Below are 23,280 nucleotides of genomic sequence, written 5' to 3' on the forward strand. Positions count from 1 at the left end.
GCCATGATGAACCTAATACTTCATTTTGAAAGCATTTAAAAAGTAGAGCAGTAGAATTGTTTGTGCTTGGGGATTCTCTGCATCCAGATCGTCAACAGTATAAATTTCCTAATTACGATAGAATCATGAACCCTATCAATGGCAAGAATGTAGTATCCAGCAAAGATCATAGATTAAGTGAGAAATCTGAAACCTGATTTTGATAAAATGCTTCCATATGTCTTCACTTTTCCATCAATAAAGAAAAGCAAATGTTTTATATATATATATAACACTTCTTACTAGAACAGATGTGCAGCAAATGCTGCCATGCAGAATATATGATCATCACAAGCACCCTCACAGCAAAACCTGCATCATCTGCCAATACTTGAAGGCATCAGTGGCACGCGTCACATGTCTGTTCAAGAGTTAAAAATGTATTTTCTCAGTTCATAACATTTTACCTTTTGAGAAGCACTATATTGAAGTGTTAACCCAATCTTAATGGTATTCAGACTAATGATTCCACAGATCTCAATTCATGATTACAGGTATCTAAATCAGATGCTAAGAGGCCATTTCAATCTTAATGTCATGAGATAATGTAAAGAGAAACATAATAACATTATTATTTTTTTAGAATAAAATCTTAAAGAAATAATTTTCTCAAGTGTGAGGTTTAAAGCTAATATAATCATATCTTTCATTTTTAAGATTTACTTGCGCTGCATAAGAGTGAGTTCAAAGACTGTAAGTTAATTCTTTCATGACATTATGACCATAAAGTGTTTGCCAGTAGGTATGTACCCTTTCATATGTAAAATGAACTGTTTCAGCTCAACATTTTAGCATTTAACATCTGTAAATGTCATTGTCTATTAATTATGACACTTGTGCAGAAGTGTATTCAAATATCATTTTTAAACATCTTTATTAACTCAAAGTAACTGGTAGAAGTTCAGTGCAATGATGCATGTAAAGTATTCAGAATCCAAGATGTCCAGGGCATGGATGCATGTAAAGTATTCAGAATCCAAGATGTTCAGTGCAATAATGCATGTAAAGTATTCAGAATCCAAGATGTTCAGTGCAATAATGCATGTAAAGTATTCAAAATCCAAGATGTCCAGGGCATGGATGCATGTAAAGTATTCAGAATCCAAGATGTCCAGGGCATGGATGCATGTAAAGTATTCAGAATCCAAGATGTCCAGGGCATGGATGCATGTAAAGTATTCAGAATCCAAGATGTCCAGGGCATGGATGCATGTAAAGTATTCAGAATCCAAGATGTCCAGGGCATGGATGCATGTAAAGTATTCAGAATCCAAGATGTCCAGGGCATGGATGCATGTAAAGTATTCAGAATCCAAGATGTCCAGGGCATGGATGCATGTAAAGTATTCAGAATCCAAGATGTCCTGGGCATGGATGCATGTAAAGTATTCAGAATCCAAGATGTCCAGGGCATGGATGCATGTAAAGTATTCAGAATCCAAGATGTCCAGGGCATGGATGCATGTAAAGTATTCAGAATCCAAGATGTCCTGGGCATGGATGCATGTAAAGTATTCAGAATCCAAGATGTCCAGGGCATGGATGCATGTAAAGTATTCAGAATCCAAGATGTTCAGTGCAATAATGCATGTAAAGTATTCAGAATCCAAGATGTTCAGTGCAATAATGCATGTAAAGTATTCAGAATCCAAGATGTTCAGTGCAATAATGCATGTAAAGTATTCAAAATCCAAGATGTCCAGGGCATGGATGCATGTAAAGTATTCAGAATCCAAGATGTCCAGGGCATGGATGCATGTAAAGTATTCAGAATCCAAGATGTCCAGGGCATGGATGCATGTAAAGTATTCAGAATCCAAGATGTCCAGGGCATGGATGCATGTAAAGTATTCAGAATCCAAGATGTCCAGGGCATGGATGCATGTAAAGTATTCAGAATCCAAGATGTTCAGTGCAATAATGCATGTAAAGTATTCAGAATCCAAGATGTCCTGGGCATGGATGCATGTAAAGTATTCAGAATCCAAGATGTCCTGGGCATGGATGCATGTAAAGTATTCAGAATCCAAGATGTTCTGGGCATGGATGCATGTAAAGTATTCAGAATCCAAGATGTCCAGGGCATGGATGCATGTAAAGTATTCAGAATCCAAGATGTCCAGGGCATGGATGCATGTAAAGTATTCAGAATCCAAGATGTCCAGGGCATGGATGCATGTAAAGTATTCAGAATCCAAGATGTTCAGTGCAATAATGCATGTAAAGTATTCAGAATCCAAGATGTCCTGGGCATGGATGCATGTAAAGTATTCAGAATCCAAGATGTCCAGGGCATGGATGCATGTAAAGTATTCAGAATCCAAGATGTTCAGTGCAATAATGCATGTAAAGTATTCAGAATCCAAGATGTCCTGGGCATGGATGCATGTAAAGTATTCAGAATCCAAGATGTCCTGGGCATGGATGCATGTAAAGTATTCAGAATCCAAGATGTCCAGGGCATGGATGCATGTAAAGTATTCAGAATCCAAGATGTTCAGTGCAATAATGCATGTAAAGTATTCAGAATCCAAGATGTCCTGGGCATGGATGCATGTAAAGTATTCAGAATCCAAGATGTTCAGTGCAATAATGCATGTAAAGTATTCAGAATCCAAGATGTCCAGGGCATGGATGCATGTAAAGTATTCAGAATCCAAGATGTCCTGGGCATGGATGCATGTAAAGTATTCAGAATCCAAGATGTCCAGGGCATGGATGCATGTAAAGTATTCAGAATCCAAGATGTCCAGGGCATGGATGCATGTAAAGTATTCAGAATCCAAGATGTCCTGGGCATGGATGCATGTAAAGTATTCAGAATCCAAGATGTCCAGGGCATGGATGCATGTAAAGTATTCAGAATCCAAGATGTCCTGGGCATGGATGCATGTAAAGTATTCAGAATCCAAGATGTCCAGGGCATGGATGCATGTAAAGTATTCAGAATCCAAGATGTTCAGTGCAATAATGCATGTAAAGTATTCAGAATCCAAGATGTCCAGGGCATGGATGCATGTAAAGTATTCAGAATCCAAGATGTCCTGGGCATGGATGCATGTAAAGTATTCAGAATCCAAGATGTCCAGGGCATGGATGCATGTAAAGTATTCAGAATCCAAGATGTCCAGGGCACGGATGCATGTAAAGTATTCAGAATCCAAGATGTTCAGTGCAATAATGCATGTAAAGTATTCAGAATCCAAGATGTCCTGGGCATGGATGCATGTAAAGTATTCAGAATCCAAGATGTCCAGGGCATGGATGCATGTAAAGTATTCAGAATCCAAGATGTTCAGTGCAATAATGCATGTAAAGTATTCAGAATCCAAGATGTCCTGGGCATGGATGCATGTAAAGTATTCAGAATCCAAGATGTCCAGGGCATGGATGCATGTAAAGTATTCAGAATCCAAGATGTTCAGTGCAATAATGCATGTAAAGTATTCAGAATCCAAGATGTCCAGGGCATGGATGCATGTAAAGTATTCAGAATCCAAGATGTCCAGGGCATGGATGCATGTAAAGTATTCAGAATCCAAGATGTCCAGGGCATGGATGCATGTAAAGTATTCAGAATCCAAGATGTCCAGGGCATGGATGCATGTAAAGTATTCAGAATCCAAGATGTCCAGGGCATGGATGCATGTAAAGTATTCAGAATCCAAGATGTAAAGTATTTGCACTTCCAAATTTATGCTAGTTTACAAAATCACTGCACAACAGTGAGGGCCAGAGGAAGTCCACAGATGCTATTCTTTAACAATTAGTAGAATCTGATGGCATCATTTTGCACTGATTTTCCACATTTCAAGTTTTGTTGCAAAACAAAAGTGAACAAAAATGTAAACATTCTAGACACTGTGAATGGTTTTGGCCAGTGACAACCACTTTTGGCCTGTTTCAACCAGCTACAAACTGTGAAGTCTAATGATATCCTGATTTCACTTGTCCTCTGTTTTTAGTCGTCTGGACTAGTTTCTTATAAGAAATATAGTTTTAAATAGGACTAGTCTCTTATAAGAAATATAGTTTTAAATAGGACTAGCATCTTACATGAAATATAGCTTTAAACTCGACTAGTCTCGTATGTGAAATATAGTTTTAAATAGGACTAGTCTCTTATATGAAATATAGCTATAATACAACTAAGTTTGATCCAATAATATAGCCTAATATTTTAAGGGTGGGTCATTTCATCAGTCCTTAGTGTTGTAGTCATATGGACTAGTCTCTAACAAAAGTAAAAGGATTTATAAGCCCTGCTAGGTTTGATTCAGTACAGTTGCTTATATTTTGAGGACTGCGTCTGAGTTTTGTAGTCCTCTGGGCAAATGTTTAGTAACAAAAGATTTCAAAGCCTGACCATCTTTGTTGAAATCAAACTACCTCATATTCTGAGGTTTGGATTCATCACAAGAAAGGAAGAACACACTCAGGACAGAGAAAAGAAACAATTTCAGAAGACAATGAGCAATGGAGGGGAACAATTACCACAGACATGAACAAATATATTGAGAACATGAGGAAGATAAAAAACTGATTATGACCTACATAGTAGCTGTATCCATAGTGAACAAATCAATTTATCAAATTCCAACATGACATTACACCCTTTGGGTGTTCCATTAAGAGTCAAAAGATCATTTTCATTTTATAATGTTAATAGCAATATTGACCATCTGAACAAAAATGAAAAGTTATACCGAACAAAGTTAAAGATAGTAAATGTTAGCAAGGAGACCTCAACTTCTGTCACCTTCATGACTAGAAATATCCTGACTATATCCATGAGCATTATCTGTATAAGCATGTTATACTGGAAACTTACATCTTGTGTGTGTGTCATCTGAACAGCATCCTTCTGGGAAGCACTACATTACTCTCACTGTTTTCATAAGTTAGATTGCTATCATCATGATCGTTATAAAAATGTTACATCTCATATAGTTGATAGTGAAATCAAAAGTGATTCTAAATTTCAAGTTTCATACTTTTTCCCCATCTGGACACTAACTGCAATACATATTAATGTAAAAGTTACAGTTTTAAATGACTACAAGATTTCACAAATTTTCCACTAACTTCACATTTTACAGGATTAACCACAGTGTAATGCACAATGCTGTATACCATCCGCTCAATCTAACCTATGATTTGTATATAGATAAAAACCCTTCTTCTTATCCTCAAAATGAAATCAGTTAACCAGGTAATTTTTATTGATTTTAATCAAAACTCAATTAATCTACAACTGCAGTGTTAAACTGACATGGCATCAAAATCATTCTGAAATATTTGTTTCAAATCCATACCTTTCACAATATTTTAGAACTGTTTTGTTCAGATATGATCCTAAGACAGAGCAACATTTTGGTCAGATATAATCCTAAGACAGAGCAACATTTTGGTCAGATATAATCCTAAGACAGAGCAACATTTTGGTCAGATATAATCCTAAAACAGAGGCATAAGGAACATCATGTAAAGAAATCCTTCTGCTGTATCTTAAATTAAACCTCGGAAGCAGCTGACAGAACAAAAAGGGCGAGCATCGCCTGTTCAAGGGCCATGCAGCTGGGGCATGTTGAAGTCAGCTTCAACAAATTGCATCAACATGACAATGCATCACTCAGTGTTTCTCAATATATCACTCAATAAATTTGATAGTAGAGACAGTCCAGTAACATTCTTCAGCATAACACCTCACTCTAGATTTTAAACAAGACACCTCCTGAATTTAAATTTAACTCTTGTGCTCTAGGCATATGTTTGTTGTATGTTATCACTTGGTACAGCCTTTCTACCATCTGTAACTTTCACACTACTTCTTGGCAACTGACTAGTGGACTGAGATTATACTGAACAAAATCTGTCCAAACATATTAGTCCCTCATTATTTACCCTGCTGCCTAGCCCTCCCTTAGAGCCCTAAATGAAGCAAGTCCAGAAACTTCCACCTCACTGGGACGTTTTTCTCAATTTAAATGTGTTTATTTGTTACTATCAAAATTATATATATTCAGGTACTAAGCATTAGTTGACAGAAATACATGAACAATACCCAGACTGTTGAAGACAAAATGTCTGGCACAAAAATACATTTTCTTATAAAAATATCAGATTTGTAAAAGTTTTAATTTTAAAAATATCTAGTTTATATTTAGTAAACAAGCTTCCCCCTCACCCTCACCCATGCCAGTATTACATGTTCACTCACCTATAGCCTTACACTGATAGCCTTGTTATTATCAAATAATTAAAAACCTTTAGTTCCGAAAAATTCAAATGTTTCAATTATTTCTTTCAATAAATAATAAAATCTGACTTGTTATGTTGAATGTAGCATTAAAACATCATGTTTTTTTTCTGAACATTACCATTCCAAGCTGTGCATGACAAACAAAAGCTTTTACAAACAAAAGGGTACACTAGTAAGCGAAGTATGACAAAGGGCTATATTCTGTGGAAGTCAAGTGAAAAATCAATGACTTGTAAACAATGAAAAACACCTAAACCACATGTAAAAATCTTTATAAACCAAGGTACAGTCTTCGGTCTGTGGTTTACAACAAAGTAAATTCTAATGATTAATTTTGCTATATCTATAAACAGTTTGAGAGAAAAACAAATCAACATCATCTGATAATACTGTAAGGATTGTGATACCTGCTGTATAACTGCTGCAGTGTCACACTGTACTACGGAATACAACTTGTCAGGATATTTCTCTTCTTGATGTTGATAAATGTAAATATTTACACATTTTCATCTCTTAGGTCTGACTACAGTCACTATTTGTTCTTGTTTCATTGTTGAACTGCTGTAAAATTACACCATATTTTGTGTTCAGTTGAAAGTAGGTTTGTTAAGCCTTTCTGGTATTTCCATTTCAATTTGGATAATTCTTTTCATTATTTTTTAAAGTAAAATAAGTTTTTGTTTTCTGCATACTATTTAACACATCACTCAGCAACATTCCATCAACATGGCAGTGGTCTGTTAATAATCAAATATGGAGCCAACAATCCAGAGATTGACATGATGAGCATGAATGTGCAACCAGGATACAGTGACATACCTCAACATGTTAGTGAGGCTGATCACCAGATACGATTAATCTACTCTCCAGACAACCTGTTCCTGAAGACCAACCAAAAGCATGCCACATCTGGTGTTTCCTACGTGATATTGCTGGAATAAACTAAACTAAACTCCCTCACTCAGTAGAAACCCTTATAGCAACACATGTGACTGGGCAGGCCTAAATACAGACTGTTTTCACTGAACTGCCTAGAAGTTCCTTTGGTGCATACCGGGTGGCTGTATCTACGTATTTCACTCCAGTCAGACAGCATGATGTGTAAGTCAATAGCAGTTTGAAAGAGCGAATCCCATTTTTACCATCCCACAGACACAATAAATGATTAATGAACATATCTCCTGGAGCATATAAGAACATGATCAGCTCAGAACACTTTGTACTCTGAATTGAAATTGAAGAACAAGGAGTATGAAACTGGCAAATAGTAAACATGATGGATCAAGTCTGTGTGCTCTGCTAACTAAGGATTACATAAACATCACAATCAAGAAGAATATGAACATCTAACCATTGAACATGTCATTTACACTCAGATGTTTCTGACAAGAGATTTATCACATATGGAAGCTGCAGTATATCTGAAGTATTATGGTTCACATAAAGAGAAAGTTTTATGTCTAAATCTACTGATTCTTTCAAATAAGTGTCAAATTTGTTCTCAGCCATGAATTAACAAGTGACTAGTTTGGCGATTTAACCAAATGAAAATTACATGTCACTTGTTACAAAATATTCTAATGGTTCTACTTCAACAGAGTGAGTTCGTGAGTTGTAGATATACAGGAAAAACAAGGAACAGAGGTTTGCATCTAATCAATCACTTTCAGAAGAACCACTGACCAATGAAAAGCAGAGTGGGCACAGCTATATGTGAGGGACACATGATCTGTAGAGTGGGCACAATTAGTGTAAGGGACACATGATCTGTAGAGTGGGCACAATTAGTGTAAGGGACACATGATCTGTGGAGTGGGCACAACTAAGTGAAAGGGATACATGATCTGTAGAGTGAGCACAGTTAAGTGTGAGGGACACATGGTCTGTAGAGTGGGCACAATTAGTGTAAGGGACACATGATCTGTGGAGTGGGCACAACTAAGTGAAAGGGATACATGATCTGTAGAGTGAGCACAGTTAAGTGTGAGGGACACATGGTCTGTAGAATGGGCACAACTAAATGTGAGGGACACATGATCTGTAAAGTGGACACAACTAAGTGTAAGGGACACATGATTTGTAGAGTGGGCACAACTAAGTGTAAGGGACACATGATCTGTGGAGTGGGCACAACTAAGTGAAAGGGATACATGATCTGTAGAGTGAGCACAGTTAAGTGTGAGGGACACATGGTCTGTAGAATTGGCATAACTAAATGTGAGGTACACATGATCTGTAAAGTGGGCACAACTAAGTGTAAGGGACACATGATCTGTAGAGTGGGCACAACTAAGTGTAAGGGACACATGATCTGTAGAATGGGCACAGCTAAGTGTGAGGGACACATGATCTGTAGAGTGGGCACAACTAAGTGTAAGGGACACATGATCTGTAGAGTGGGCACAACTAAGTGTGAGGGACACATGATCTGTAGAGTGGGCACAACTAAGTGTAAGGGTCACATGATCTGTAGAGTGGGCACAACTAAGTGTAAGGGACACATGATCTGTAGAATGGGCACAACTAAGTGTAAGGGACACATGATCTGTAGAGTGGGCACAACTAAGTGTGAGGGACACATGATCTGTAGAGTGGGCACAACTAAGTGTGAGGGACACATGATCTGTAGAGTGGGCACAACTAAGTGTAAGGGACACATGATCTGTAGAGTGGGCACAACTAAGTGAAAGGGACACATGATCTGTAGAGTGGGCACAACTAAGTGAAAGGGACACATGATCTGTAGAGTGGGCACAACTAAGGGTGAGGGACACATAATATGCAGACTGGGCACAGATTTTAATCAGATATTATTCAAATCTGTGACTAAACTAATATCTACCCAGAAGGAACAATTTTTGAAATTTTAAGATCAAGATGAAAAAACATGTTGAGTTTCACTGGAGCCTAATAATGTCGGTATACGATCAGTTTGAAGCATTGTTCAAAAGCTGTTACATCAAAAAGCAGTATTTGTTTTGTAACAGATGTACAATGCATAGTGGGAGACGGTGACCATGCAGCAGCAACAAGGAAGGTATGGATCACAGCTTATTCATCGAACAATATCGAACAAGACGACCTTACTCATTCACATCTGTTAACTACTGGTTTAATGCAATTTCTGTTCAGTAATTAAAAAACAGTGTTATCATTTACAGACAAATCTGTATTTCTCTGAGGAAACTCATTATTCTGATGAAATTTAATCCTAAAAACACTTTTCTATCATATTTCATAATTACTTATTCAATTTTTATTATTTTCAAAACTATTTGGAAATTTTCATTAGCTGTGTTCTAGAATTCTAACACCAGTAAATAGAAAAAAAAAACATATCTGATTACTACAACTTTTACATTCCTGTATGAAGTTATGGTAAATGGTTGACAGTGTTGTCATTATTAATTCAATTTGATGTATAGAAATTAGTAACACGCTCAAAAGGATAGAAAAAAAGAGTTTCCTTTTGTCATCATTTTGTATTGATATGACATCAAGCTACAATAGTGGGGCACACTGAGATGATCACGCAATCAAAAACACATTTCTTCCAGCTCATCAGATATATTCCCATAAACCTATTCCTAAGTCATCAGAGGTGATTAAAGGGATTGGTTGGCATGACTCAGTGAGTAACTAGTGTGTTTAGTTTTACACCACTTTTAGATATTCCAGCAATATCACCAGTGTGTGTGTGGAAGGGGGAGCACCAGAAATGAGCTTCACACATTGTTTTCATTTCATGAATCAAACCAGGGTCTTCAGCGTAATGAGTGAACACTTTAACCACTTGGCTCCCCCACTGCTGCCTGACTCAGTGATATGGTTGACTGTCATCAACTCTATTAGACTAACTACTTGACCATGAAATGATAGAACAAATAGCTCCATTTATACTGGAAAGTAGTACTAGTGAAACTGCAGAATCTAGACTTGCTTCATTTTGGACTTTTGCAGAAATAGCAGGCTGGATGAAGGATTGTTTGGTTCATGACTGTAAGACAGACTAGCATCCAACGTCATTGTCCGCATAATAATCACTGGTTTGTCTGTCCCTGATTCAACTATTTACTGACCATTGCTATACAGTAGTAAGTAACTAACACAAATGTTAAGCAGAAAACAAGTCTGATTGAGCTTCTGTTCAGTGCTGTGTGTGTAGAGTTGTACTGTACAGTTGTACTGGAGGACCTCCTTTCACTGATGAGACTGGCCTGGTGTCTCTCCATCCATCAATGTGATGTATGCACCAGCCCAAGTTCACCAGATTAAGAAGAAAATTCTTTCCTTGCAAATTCACCCTTAACCTTGAACTTTTTAATTCCACACATTAATTTTGATTCATGAATTCTTTAATACATTTTCTTTATGCTTTACCATGTCTTCTTCTGCACCATGAGCACAAACATCATCAAAGTATTTAACATATGAACTTAATATGCTTTGGAGGTAAGATTGCAGATTATATTCATTGCCCTAATATCTTTAACTCATTATTCTAAATTGCTGCTATTTTAGTTAGACAAACATTCAGTAAGGAACTGTTAAGGAATTATAACTAGAGCTGATTACATGCAGCTTGTTAATAAGTCAGTATCACTATAATAATCATGCACTTGTGTAATAATTATCCAGAAACAATTTTAACTATATTTTTTCGTGAAAATGTCCACATGGAAATCAGGGTATTTTCGCAGTCTCTTTCTAACAAGAGGTTTTAGCCAGATATTTTTTAGAAATATACTGAAAATTCATCTTATATCAAAAAGAGACTAAATAACTTCTGCTACAAGACATGGTCTAAGCTGGCAGAAGGAAGTGGCAATACTGCTGCTAGGGTCTCTTTCTGGAGCACGTTTTAACTGATATTCAGTATTGCCCATTGTGATCTGTGTAGTGACAAAATGTTTTAATTTTCTTTTAAACTATTTTGGTCCAATCATACTGTTTTGAAGTCATCTGTGGAAATCAACATGACATATTGATGGAAGGATCTAAATATTACCATTTTGTACCTATCTGATACCAAATCTGTACATTAGCACTGAATAGAATAGCAAATGTAGATGGAACATCTACAGAACCCTGAGTCAGCGATCTACTCACCAAACTTAGGATACTTGAAACCTGCACCCAATTTCTCCCACAAATTTAAGTCTGAGATTTTACTTAAGTTAGACTTTTTATTCAAATTTGATAAAACACAGGAAAGTGCATTTCCCAAAGTGATATTTAACTCAAACATAGTACTGAGTGAGTTTAGTGTTACACCACACTATGGAGTATTCCAGCTAACTCTAATTAATCAAGGCTGGACGAGACAGTCCACTGATAAACATCATTAGCATTGATCTACGAACTGAGATATGATGAAAGGTGTCAGTTTTAGTGTGTGTTTCTGCCATTTCAGGTGTTCCTTCTGACAACCACTGGTGCCATGTCTATACTTGTCAGACCTGACTCATTCTTATGTCAGATTGTTCCCTCCGTACATTGTGACCCATCATCAGTCAGTGAAATGTGTTCATGGTATCAGTCATTAGTTCTTCCACTAAAAACACAATCATTTACCCCCTGCTATGACATGTAGCTGATTCAGACAAGACAAGGTTACCATGGGTTAAAACAGTATGAATGGCTCACTGAAAATGATGATGACAAATGAAGAATTTTGGTGGGTTGTAGATGTCAGACATTATCAACCAATCTTTTACACACCACCATGGCCATTCATCATGAACTGCCTTGTTAATTTTAAGAAATACCAAATTCCCTCCCTGATTCACATTAAGAAAAAGACTTGAAAAAATCTTCATTATTTATTTATCATACGCAAGAGAAAGCAGTTTGTTTAAGACAGGTATCTCTAATTATGTTTGTAGTCATTGCTCCAGGTTCTCCACACAATGTGGCCACTCCAGAGATGGACTGTATGAAAATGGACTATATCAAGATGGACTGCATGAAGATGGACTGTATGAAGATGGACTGTATGAAAATGGACTGCATGAAGATGGACTGTATGAAGATGGACTGTATGAAAATGGACTTTATCAAGATAGACTGTATGAAGATGAACTGTATGAAGATGGACTGTATGAAAATGGACATTATCAAGATAGACTTTATCAAGATAGACTGTATGAAGATGAACTGTATGAAGATGGACTGTATGAAGATTGAAGATTGACTGTATGAAGATAGACTCTATGAAGATGAACTGTATGAAGATAGACTCTATGAAGATGGACTGTATGAAAATGGACTGTATGAAAATGGACTGTATGAAGATTGACTGTATGAAGATGGACTGTATGAAGATAGACTATGAAGATGGACTGGACTGTATGAAGATTGACTGTATGAAGATAGACTCTATGAAGATGAACTGTATGAAGATAGACTCTATGAAAATAGACTCTATGAAGATGGACTGTATGAAAATGGACTGTATGAAGATGGACTGTATGAAGATTGACTGTATGAAGATGGACTGTATGAAGATAGACTATGAAGATGGACTGGACTGTATGAAGATGGACTGTATGAAGATGGACTGTATGAAGATAGACTCTATGAAGATGGACTGTATGAAAATGGACTGTATGAAGATGGACTGTACGAAGATTGACTGTATGAAGATGGACTGTATGAAGATAGACTATGAAGATGGACTGGACTGTATGAAGATGGACTGTATGAAGATGGACTGTATGAAGATGGACTGTATGGAGATAGACTCCATGAAGATGGACTGTATGAAGATGGACTGTATGAAGATGGACTGTATTCCTCCTGCGGTGTCAGTGACAGTTCACTTTTGTTAGTAGAAACTAGGATATTGGATCCTTCATTTCATAACATTTTCTCTGACAGTGATGCATCTTGACCTGTTTTTCAGTTAGTATTCCCTGCACAATGTGTATGTGTGTTTCAAAAACAGCATGTTTACAGAACAGCAAGGCAAATGAATAAAATATTAATCTTACTGTGGTCCGTAGGGGCATGGTTGCTTGTTTTCCACTTGTAGTAATCTGAAATTATATAAAATAGGACATTTCTTTTAAATAATCATGGATCATTGTTTTACCCAGATGATACTTGAATCCAGTAGAAATTTTTCATTTCTTCCTTATTTAAACAAACATTGCTACTGTGAAATATAGAATGTAACTGCAGAGAGAAGAAGAATGAAAAGCATGACATTTTCCTGATCAGAAAAAATGTAATTCTGAATTATTCCTGTTAAGCCATGGAATAGTTAAACATAAGTACTTAGTTGCATTCACTTTCTGAAGAAATGTGGAGACATTTAACAAGTCATGGACAGAACAAGACCTAAAACAAGGGTGTATCTACCTCTAAGTTTCAAAGATGTGCCTACATCGACAGCTAGTCAATCAGCATCTCAACTTTCTTTGCAAAAAATGTTTATAAATATTTGCCTGTGCAGAATGAAGGATAAAAGGTAAGTTCATCCAACCATTCACCACTGAGGTAAAAGGTCAAAAGAGAAAGCTTTCATCTTGTGACCTACATCTGCAGGCACCGAAAGATTGCACATTCAATTAAACGCTGTACATCTGTGCAGCTGCATGGATGCACAAATCCATGTTCCCTGATTATCTACACAGGAGAACCATCAGGGATATACAACAGATTCCATGCTTGTATCTGCTGAAGAAAATCTCACTTGTGATGTGCACAAAAAAAACCACATCTTAAGTCATCCAGCAATCTGAACTGAGGCTTGATCAAAGAGCAGCCATTTTATCCATGGAATACAGTGCTATGTTTCTATTGTATAAAATAAAGAAATGAAAATTTGCAGTATCAAAGAACAAAGCTGTTTGATGTCAAGCTGAACTATTATTTTATAAGGTGAAGACAATATATTTGTTATGATGCATATCAAAACAAAGTGAGCTTTAGGAATTGAAGTCAAATTTATCTTATTTATTCCTCATAACAACTACCACACACTGAAACACTGTATTTTCTTCATGAATACATTAACAGGTATCATCATAAAGAAACAGTGAAATACTTTGAATATGATGATGATTTAGCTGAAAACATTAAGTAAGAAGGCGAAGTGCACTGTCTTTTACCAAAGACTTTTACTATGACACAAGTACCATATTCTTCTGTTTTAGAAATATGTTACAATGTAATACAGCAAGTACATTCAAATTTACTTGTTCTGATATTTCACCATTTTTTATATTTTTGACTCATATTGACCTTTTCAACTTAAAAACATTTTACCACAATCATCTTCCAACCTGTTTATGTCATGTATACAAACGACTCTAATTTCTTTTAATTTTATCTGTTAGATATTTATAATACATCAGGCAAAGCCCTGACCTCAAAGGCAGGTGCAGTAAGGGTTAATATCAGTACAGAAACCAATGATGCATTATTTGCCAGAGGGAATGAAACAGAGGACAAAAAGGTACTTAATGACAAGTATTCATCATCTAACTGAAGTTATTCAAATGATGACGGATTGACGTTTTCACTGTTAAATTCTGGTTACTAAGAATCAAGGTCCTTATCATGAACAGTGTAAAACATTTTCACATGTCAGGAAATGTCTGCCAACTGACTACCATTATGTCATGTCCTTTCTGCTGAAGCCCAATAGCCCTTCAACAGTTTCACATTTCCAGAACCATTATTAACTCAAATGTATATGATCTATTGACAATTATACATTGTCACAATTTCGTAATATTGGTAAATATTTACTATAATCCGTTGTCACAAGTTGTTATTACATTTTAATATTGACAATAATCCTTTGTCACATGTTGGTATCATTATCTTTGGACTGTTTCTTCTTGAAATATCCATAATCCATTAAAAACTGTAAAACACTAAATACATGTATTGCATGTGAAATCACGTGCGGATAGTGCTTAAGGTCTTATGACTGCAAGATACAGTAACACACGTTGGATTCATAATAAGACGACATACATACACATTAACATCAGACAAAATCCTCAAGTTGTTCTACACATTTTCTATATACCAAAAACTACCCACCATTACCACTATCCATATTCACCAGCATGCATGCAAGTATGTAGGCATCTTCAGTGACTATTCATTTACAGTTAAATGAATCATATATAGTCACATGTATATCCCACTTGATGTGATATTTAGTTATTATATTTACTGTTGTTTCATGAAGAACGTGAGGTCAGTGTCTTTACTGAAGCTCCAAGATAGACATTTGGTCATTCATTACCATTTACTTACAAAACAGATGGGACAGATGGTCGAGTGAAATCATACCCCTGGTGTAATCTATCCTCATTCAATAGTAGTAGAGAATCCATCATGTTACTATGTACTATGACTTTACAATGTATTGATGGCGAGTTACATAGACAAGGACAATGATACCATTAACTAGTACCACACAAACAATATGTTTTACAATGCACTTTGTGATACTGACAGCAACAAGAAGTTGATAACGATTTAACACAGCAATGAAGATGTGTGAGGACAAATTCAGTTGTAAAAAATACACTGACAACACTCTCTTTAATACCTTGATACCACACCTTAAACCACCCAACACAAAGCATGCAACATTGAAGTTTTCAAATATGTTTTGCTTCTTTTTAACACTGGGGCAAATTCTATTTTGTTTCCTTACAACCGAAAGAAGTCTCTAGTTGATACTGGTTCAGTTTATGAAACATTTGCAAAACCATTTTCAATGTTTCGGGTTATTCTTAATGATATGTAAATTTATTAATTTGCTAATTTTGTCATACTGTTGAACACGATAACAGCATAATATATAAATGGTATCTGAATTAGAGAAGACTACATACTGGAACTGTGTTTAATGTTACTGCAGTTCTTTTAATTAAACCAGACCACAAAGCAGGTAAGAAACATGCATATTAACATAAGCATAATTAGGTGGTATGAGCTAATTCTGTATAATTTGATATTGCATTAGTTTGGCTTTGATGACCATCGACATGAAAGAATACCATGGTTTAAGTATTCATTTATCAATACTGAGAATTAGCACTGAAGTCATTACATTCATCTTTTGGGCAACTAGTCTACAAAAAAGAACCTATGTTAATAGCTAATGGGGTATTTTAAATGAAACAATCTTTGGAATTACTTTTATCACTAAAACAGAAATTAGGAAAATTTGAAAATGATCAAGTAACTTCAAAGTTTCCTACAAAGGGTCAATAGCAGAAAACCAATAAAGGACCATGCCAAAACAATTTCTTTAGATCTGTTAAAAAACGTATTTTGGTTGGGTTGCGAAAAACACTGACAGAAGGAAAAATCACATCCATACAGTTATGAAGATGGTGACTTCAAAAACTTGCAAGTGAACATATGAGATATATTAGAAGTTTTCATTGTCAACTCATGAAAGAAACTTGATAAAAAAATCTACAAAGAAACAGATTTTGCATTAAGCAGTCTATAAAAGCATGTGTGCTTTCAGAAATATGAGCTCTGCAAATGCCAAATGCTTTTGATTTTCATAAATATTGCGTGGAAGATTTTTAATGCTTCACTTTTGAAGAAATTTTACTTTTATCAAAATACTTTGCACTTGAAAGAAAACATTTTGTGACAAAACGAATTTAAAGTGTACTTTATGCTCAGATAAAATTAAAAGCATATAAGCTGTAAAGATTTTTCCTTAGAGAAATATAAGCAAAGACAGAATAATGAGAAATTCATTAGAAATGATGCATCTTTTAACTATTGTAAATCAGGGACATTTTAGTCCAAGGAAGCCTCTTGCATAGTATCACCAATTTGTCGACTCATATGTTAGTAGTGATATTTGTCTATTTATGTATTGGTTTATCCAAGGATGGTGAAGAAAGCATTAAAACCAGTGAACAACCGAAATGAAAAGTAGCACATTTGACTTACCCATGTAGCCTGTGTCCCACATGGTACCTTCAAAATACAACATCACACATGAAAACCAACGCTGAAATATACTCTACAATTATAAGGTATTCTGAAACAGATATGTCAGTATCCATATCAGCTTTGTCGTTTCAGCATTCAGGACATCACTATGTTTACATGTGTCATTTGTTGCAATACAAGACCTGAAAGTGAGTCAGTAAAACACTTGAAGGTGTAGCAATACAACACTGGAAGACGTGACTTCAACTAACAAGAAGAATGTTGACTTATATGCTTTCATAAATCATGTCACAACTTATTACAGTTGTATCTGAAATGTTGTGACATCATACAGCACCAAATATGTCCCAGATGAAGATGCTCACATCCTCCTACAAACCAATATGAAGAAATATTCCATTACCATGTTGGTTTGAAACAATTCATTATTCTGGGCATGAGGTTTGACAAAAATGGCCACAAGAACAACTCCTGTACCAAACACATCTGTCTACTTTGAAACTCAAATCTCATAAAAGTCCAAGATAACCATACACAGTTGGAAGGATAACACTATCATTGATTACAACTCTCGACACCACAACACATATGTTCCATAAGCATCCTTCTTACAATATAAGTTTGGTTTCTTTCCTTCTCTTAGAGTTCATACCCATGGTGTGATTGAACTCAGACCTTAACTGTAACATGCCACCTCACTAACACGTCACCACTGACAAAAGTTGATGATATGCCTTTCATGTCTGTTACATATACCCCATAATAGCAGGATACAATAAACTCCAGTTAACATCAATACAGAAATGACTTTGGTGTCTAAAGCTTCTTTGCATATTGAAAAAGGAATAGTAATAAAAAGTAACCAAGAATAACTCCTACTTTTCTGTGAGTTAAAAGAATGAATTATCATACATATGGATACACAAATATCCAACCAATTCACATAAGTGGAACTAGTTGTGCTGCGTTTATATCAGTATTAGTGTCACACCCAGAGGGAACATGATACAGACACCTCATCTGACCTGACATATGTGTCACATAAACAAAGAGTTGAGACATGATTGAGTTTGAACTACATTCATGTTCAGTGCTTCATCATTGAACAGACATTATATTTGGTCATTCTACTTCACCCTTGATCATTAGCACACAAGAGACCTGAATAGATTCTTGATTGATACACTTTCTGATAATTTGACCCAAGTTTGAAAGATTGTATTTTTTCTTGCAATTACAATTTCAGATTGGCCTTCCCATGTGGGCAGCTCAATTAGTTGAAACGTGGGATCTTGTGCTTCATTAATTATGCATATTAGCCTTTAGGGGGCAGATTTGGTGCCAACCAGATAGAAAGACCTTCACCTTCAAGAAATGACCTAAAGATGTGTAATTATAAATGATGTCAGGATGTAATGGAGCTATGTCTGAATACTATGGTAAATAGTCTCATATACCTGAATGATTTAAAAGTAGAAGTATTGTTATATCACCAACATACAAGGCCAATAGTAAAGTTTATCTATATCTGTCTCTATTTTCAGTGACAACTGACAAAGAAGAATGGATGGATACATACCACAAAAGTATCCTCAGCTTTATGATGAAAATGCATGTGCTATAAAATCCTCTCATAAATTTCTAAGAATCTAAAACCATGATCATATGTGTTGACTTATCTGTATACAATAATTACACATTTCATAAGAAAAGCTAGTACACCTTGAACAGGACTAAAAGAATTATGACTCTCTCATTTTTTCTTCTGCCTTAACAGAGTGTACATTTCCTATGATCATATATGATAATCATCCCGATATCCAGTTAGATCATGAGTGAATTATGTCACAATAATATCATTATCACTTCTTAAGGAATAAGATGAAATCATTTCAATCCATGATAAATTTTGGTAATTAGTTCCTTTTATTAGATTTGTCTTTGAAAATTATAAAGCATAGAAAGAAGTATATAGTTGATAACACACCACACAACAATCAATGCATATGATGAAATAGTTCAACCGTCATTCAATCAGTGTGACAGTTAATGGCCTACAAGTTACATGTATTTTGAACTTGTGTGTGAGTTAACTGTTTATACTCATATGAACCTCCATCACCTCAGTGATTAAGGTGCAGTTTGAATAGGAAGTCCTCCATGACAGTGTCTCCACAACTGTGATATATTCTATAACTGAACTTGAAAATTACCCAATAGTTGTTCAGATGTTCTGAGAGTGGAAACATATTTTATGATTATTGTCATGTTCCATTACAGTTTCTAAAGCAAAAGGAAACGTTCTTTCAAATGTTCTCCTTTGGCTGCATACTATGTTACCAATGAGTTGATGAGTTCATGTTATCAGTGTTTTTCTCAAAATAACTTACATTTTCTGTGCTATTTTGTGTGTTCATAAAAGTACTTAGTATGCTCTATGCTACTAGTGTTTCGTCTGTTTGTGTTCTTGGTGTATCCATCATGGTATTTTCTGATATTCTAAGTTAGTAGTGTGTTTCTAATAGTATCTTCATGTGTTATATGTTAGTAGTGTGTTTCTAATGCAAATGTTATGTGTTATATGTTAGTAGTGTGTTTCTAATAGTATCTTCAAGTGTTCTATGTTAGTAGTGTGTTTCTAATAGTATCTTCATGTGTTCTATGTTAGTAGTATGTTTCTAATAGTTCATGTGTTCTGTGTTAGTAGTGTGTTTCTAATACAAATATTATTTGTTCTGTGTTGGTAGAGTGTTTCTAATAGTGTCTTCAAGTGTTCTATGTTAGTAGTGTGTTTCTAATAGTGTCTTCAAGTGTTCTATGTTGGTAGTGTGTTTCTAATAGACTCTTCATGTGTTCTGTGTTAGTAATGTGTTTCTAATACGAATGTTATGTGTTCTGTCTTAGTAGTGTGTTTATAATAATTCATGTGTTCTGTGTTAGTAGTGCGTTTCTAATACGAATGTTATGTGTTCTATGTTAGTAGTGTAATTCTAATACTATCATCACTTGTTCTATAATACTATTGGTTGTTAGACATCTTGATTTGTAGTTTTGACCAGTTAATTTTACTGTGGACATGAATGTGATTAAATTTAAGGACTATGAGAAAAATTTTGTTTTTGTCGTAAAAGATGGCCAAGCACAACAAGTAAGAAGACATGCATTTTCCAAGACATATGGCTTTTATTGCAAGTTGATGAGATATAAAAATCTTTATCTATAAAGGTTTGAAAACATACCATAGCTGGTAATGTTTTCACAAATATCAGATTTGTTATTTCACTTATGGTACAGAAACATAGAAAGTTGTTGTAACAGTTTAATTGTCATTAATGTCTACTGACAAGTTCAGTCTCAAAAAAAATTCTTTGAATCAAAACTTTTCTTGTAAAAGAGTCCATGTTTTAGGTGTCAAATGATGATGGGGGCAGTAGGTAGTCCAGTGGTCTAAACATCAGCTTGCTACACATAAGATCCAGGTTCCGTTTCCCACACATCATGTGTTGCCGGACTTCTTATATGCTTCAATAATACATTATACATAAAATACAAATTCTTATTACACCTTCACACATTGCTAAGTAATTTACAGAAAATAATGTTCTTAATTATTTTTCATGATAAAGTTAGTGAATAATAGAAACATATATTACCAATAAAGAGTCATGACAAGATGTTGTAAACATGAACAAAAATGTTACAGTATTCTAGAAATATTGCATTGTGAAATGTATTCACTCAGAAAGTGTCATGTGAGATTTATCAGATTCATTGTTAATAATAAACTTTGGTGCTTATTAAAATATTTTTGTTATTAAATAATCTTAATAACACAAATAGCAATTATGAAAGAAATGATATAAATAAAGTTCCCATCTGTATTATGCTGAAGGATGTTTTAGCCATCAAACATAAATATGATCTCCTATATAATTATATTTCTAATTTTGTCAAGTTTGAATTTTGTAGGGAGTTGTTGATGTGACCACAGTTTCTTCAAAAATTAGTAATGGCTGAATGCAATATGAGCATTTCCCTGAATGAAGTTTTGTCATGAAAATACATATCATGCATTCAGTTTGGTTACATATTTATAAGTCAGCATTAACAAACCAAATACATTCATGTGAATAATAGTTTTTTATGGCTTTATTCTGTCAAAATATTTTATCTGAAAAGCCAATTAGCATAAACGTTGAATACATTAACAGCAACTGGGCTCTCGAGTTTCATAGGCAAACAAGGTGCCACCACAGGCTCTATTTAGGCACCTAGTGATGCCCATATATTATAAACTTAGTAACCTAACACAACAAATGATCACATTATTTGCAAGAAAGAGTAACAAAAGAGAAGACAATGAAATGAGTAGAGTTTAAATATATTGGGTGTTTTGGTGTGATGAAGTCAGTACTATCACAGCTTGAGTTTTGAAATGCTATCATGAAGTGTTTTCTTTGAATAAACATAAGAATGACCTATGCCCACTGGCGGCTTACCATAACAAATTATTAATTATCATTTGAAAACAAAACATACATTTGGTTAATGAATGTCTGTAGTACACACGTCTCTGTTTATTTGTAAATACTTTTTTTACATTGGTTATATATATTTGTATGCATGGTATATTTTTCACAGTAATGAAGTTATTTGTTTACACCCATCATGTCAACTCACTAGTTGCATTCAGTTTACAAGGAAAGATTACAAGCTCTGACACAGCAGGCAAGTCCAGTATAAATTATATGTTCATGTGTATTCGTTTACTGATTCCACCATTTGGAGGGTAACTCATACAAAATACCTTCCTATTTAGTACTTTGTTAACAATATTTCTTGTAAGGAAATACTTATTTGACAAAATATCATTAAGAAGATATAATGCTGACAAAAACAAGTTAGTGGACTCGAACAATATTTCGTGGTGAGAGAATTCATTTTGGCACGCATCCTTAAGTTTGTATGTTGACACCAAACTACAAATGTATAATTAATCAATATGTCAATATTGTGACTCCCATACACAAACCAGGTACAAGCATCCTACTTTCTGTAGGTTCAGTTGGCAAAGATAAAAAGCAAAACACATTATAAAAGTCTTTTTAGAGTCAATGAACATGCCCAAAACAGTAATTCACATAAAGTTTCTACTATTCCTACATGCATGGCAATCCATATGTTCACCAAAATCACCTTTAAAAACTAAATGTAATGAGAATAATAAGACAGTTTGATAAAGAATTACATTAATTTTCATAAATTTAGTTTACTCCATTTAGTTTCATTTCAGTAACATATTAAACAGATAAATATCATTCTCTGTTTAAAATATACATCAAATAAGTTGAAATTATATCTGATATAAAGGACATGGTTTATTTGGGTGCAAAGAATAATAGTTAATCACAGATATGTTTAGTGACAAAGCTGTCAAATATAATGACATACAATGAGTGATGATAATATGCCTTCTGACACAGCGAGTGCATGTACATTCAGACTTTGGTTATTATTCTTGGTCAAAAACAAGGTTTTTTTTCTAAACCAGTGTGTATGTATTATTCATCTGAAGCAGTGTTTGTAAAGGAATGTTTAAGAAGTACTTAGTTCCTGAAATGGTTATCATCCGTATTTAAAGTAAAACAAATTCCTGAATTTTGGGGATGTAAAACATATTCAACACAGAAATAAGGTTTTGAGTCCATGTTATCAGAGTATGTTTTCAATATGTGGTATCTGTTTTCACACGGAGTTACTAGTTTTCTTTAAATGATCACTTTACACATTTTTCCCTAACATAGTTAGAAACTTTAAAAAACATGCATATACCCACTGAAATGTTTATGAAGTTGTGCAAATATACCTTAGTTGCAATAGAAAAATAACATCAAGAATCCCTTTAGTGTCCCTAATTTACAACTTAGTCCTAGTAACAATATACAAAAACAGCCAATGGAGGACTACCACCTTCAAGACATTTAAGTGACAATCATCAAACAAACTAGAGAGCTTTTCTTAACCATAGC

At 34.8% G+C, this 23,280-nt stretch overlaps 1 protein-coding gene across 12 annotated transcripts in view; it reads right to left on the bottom strand.

Annotated features, from left to right (window-relative positions):
• LOC137268898 (zinc finger protein rotund-like) overlaps positions 1–23,280 on the bottom strand; it is a 212,190-nt gene that overhangs the window by 66,475 nt on the left and 122,435 nt on the right. For 7 of the 12 annotated variants that reach the window (XM_067803497.1, XM_067803499.1, XM_067803507.1 and 4 more), the window contains 2 exons: positions 17,249–17,275; positions 13,294–13,338 (listed from right to left, as the gene is read on the bottom strand). In XM_067803497.1, coding sequence (XP_067659598.1) covers positions 13,294–13,338; positions 17,249–17,275 — 72 coding nt within the window. The remainder of the gene's footprint in view (positions 1–13,293; positions 13,339–17,248; positions 17,276–23,280) is intronic. The other 5 variants (XM_067803504.1, XM_067803498.1, XM_067803506.1 and 2 more) reach the window with 1 other exon arrangement.

Source organism: Haliotis asinina, chromosome 16 (assembly GCF_037392515.1).
Source record: "Haliotis asinina isolate JCU_RB_2024 chromosome 16, JCU_Hal_asi_v2, whole genome shotgun sequence".
Classification (NCBI taxonomy): domain Eukaryota; kingdom Metazoa; phylum Mollusca; class Gastropoda; order Lepetellida; family Haliotidae; genus Haliotis; species Haliotis asinina.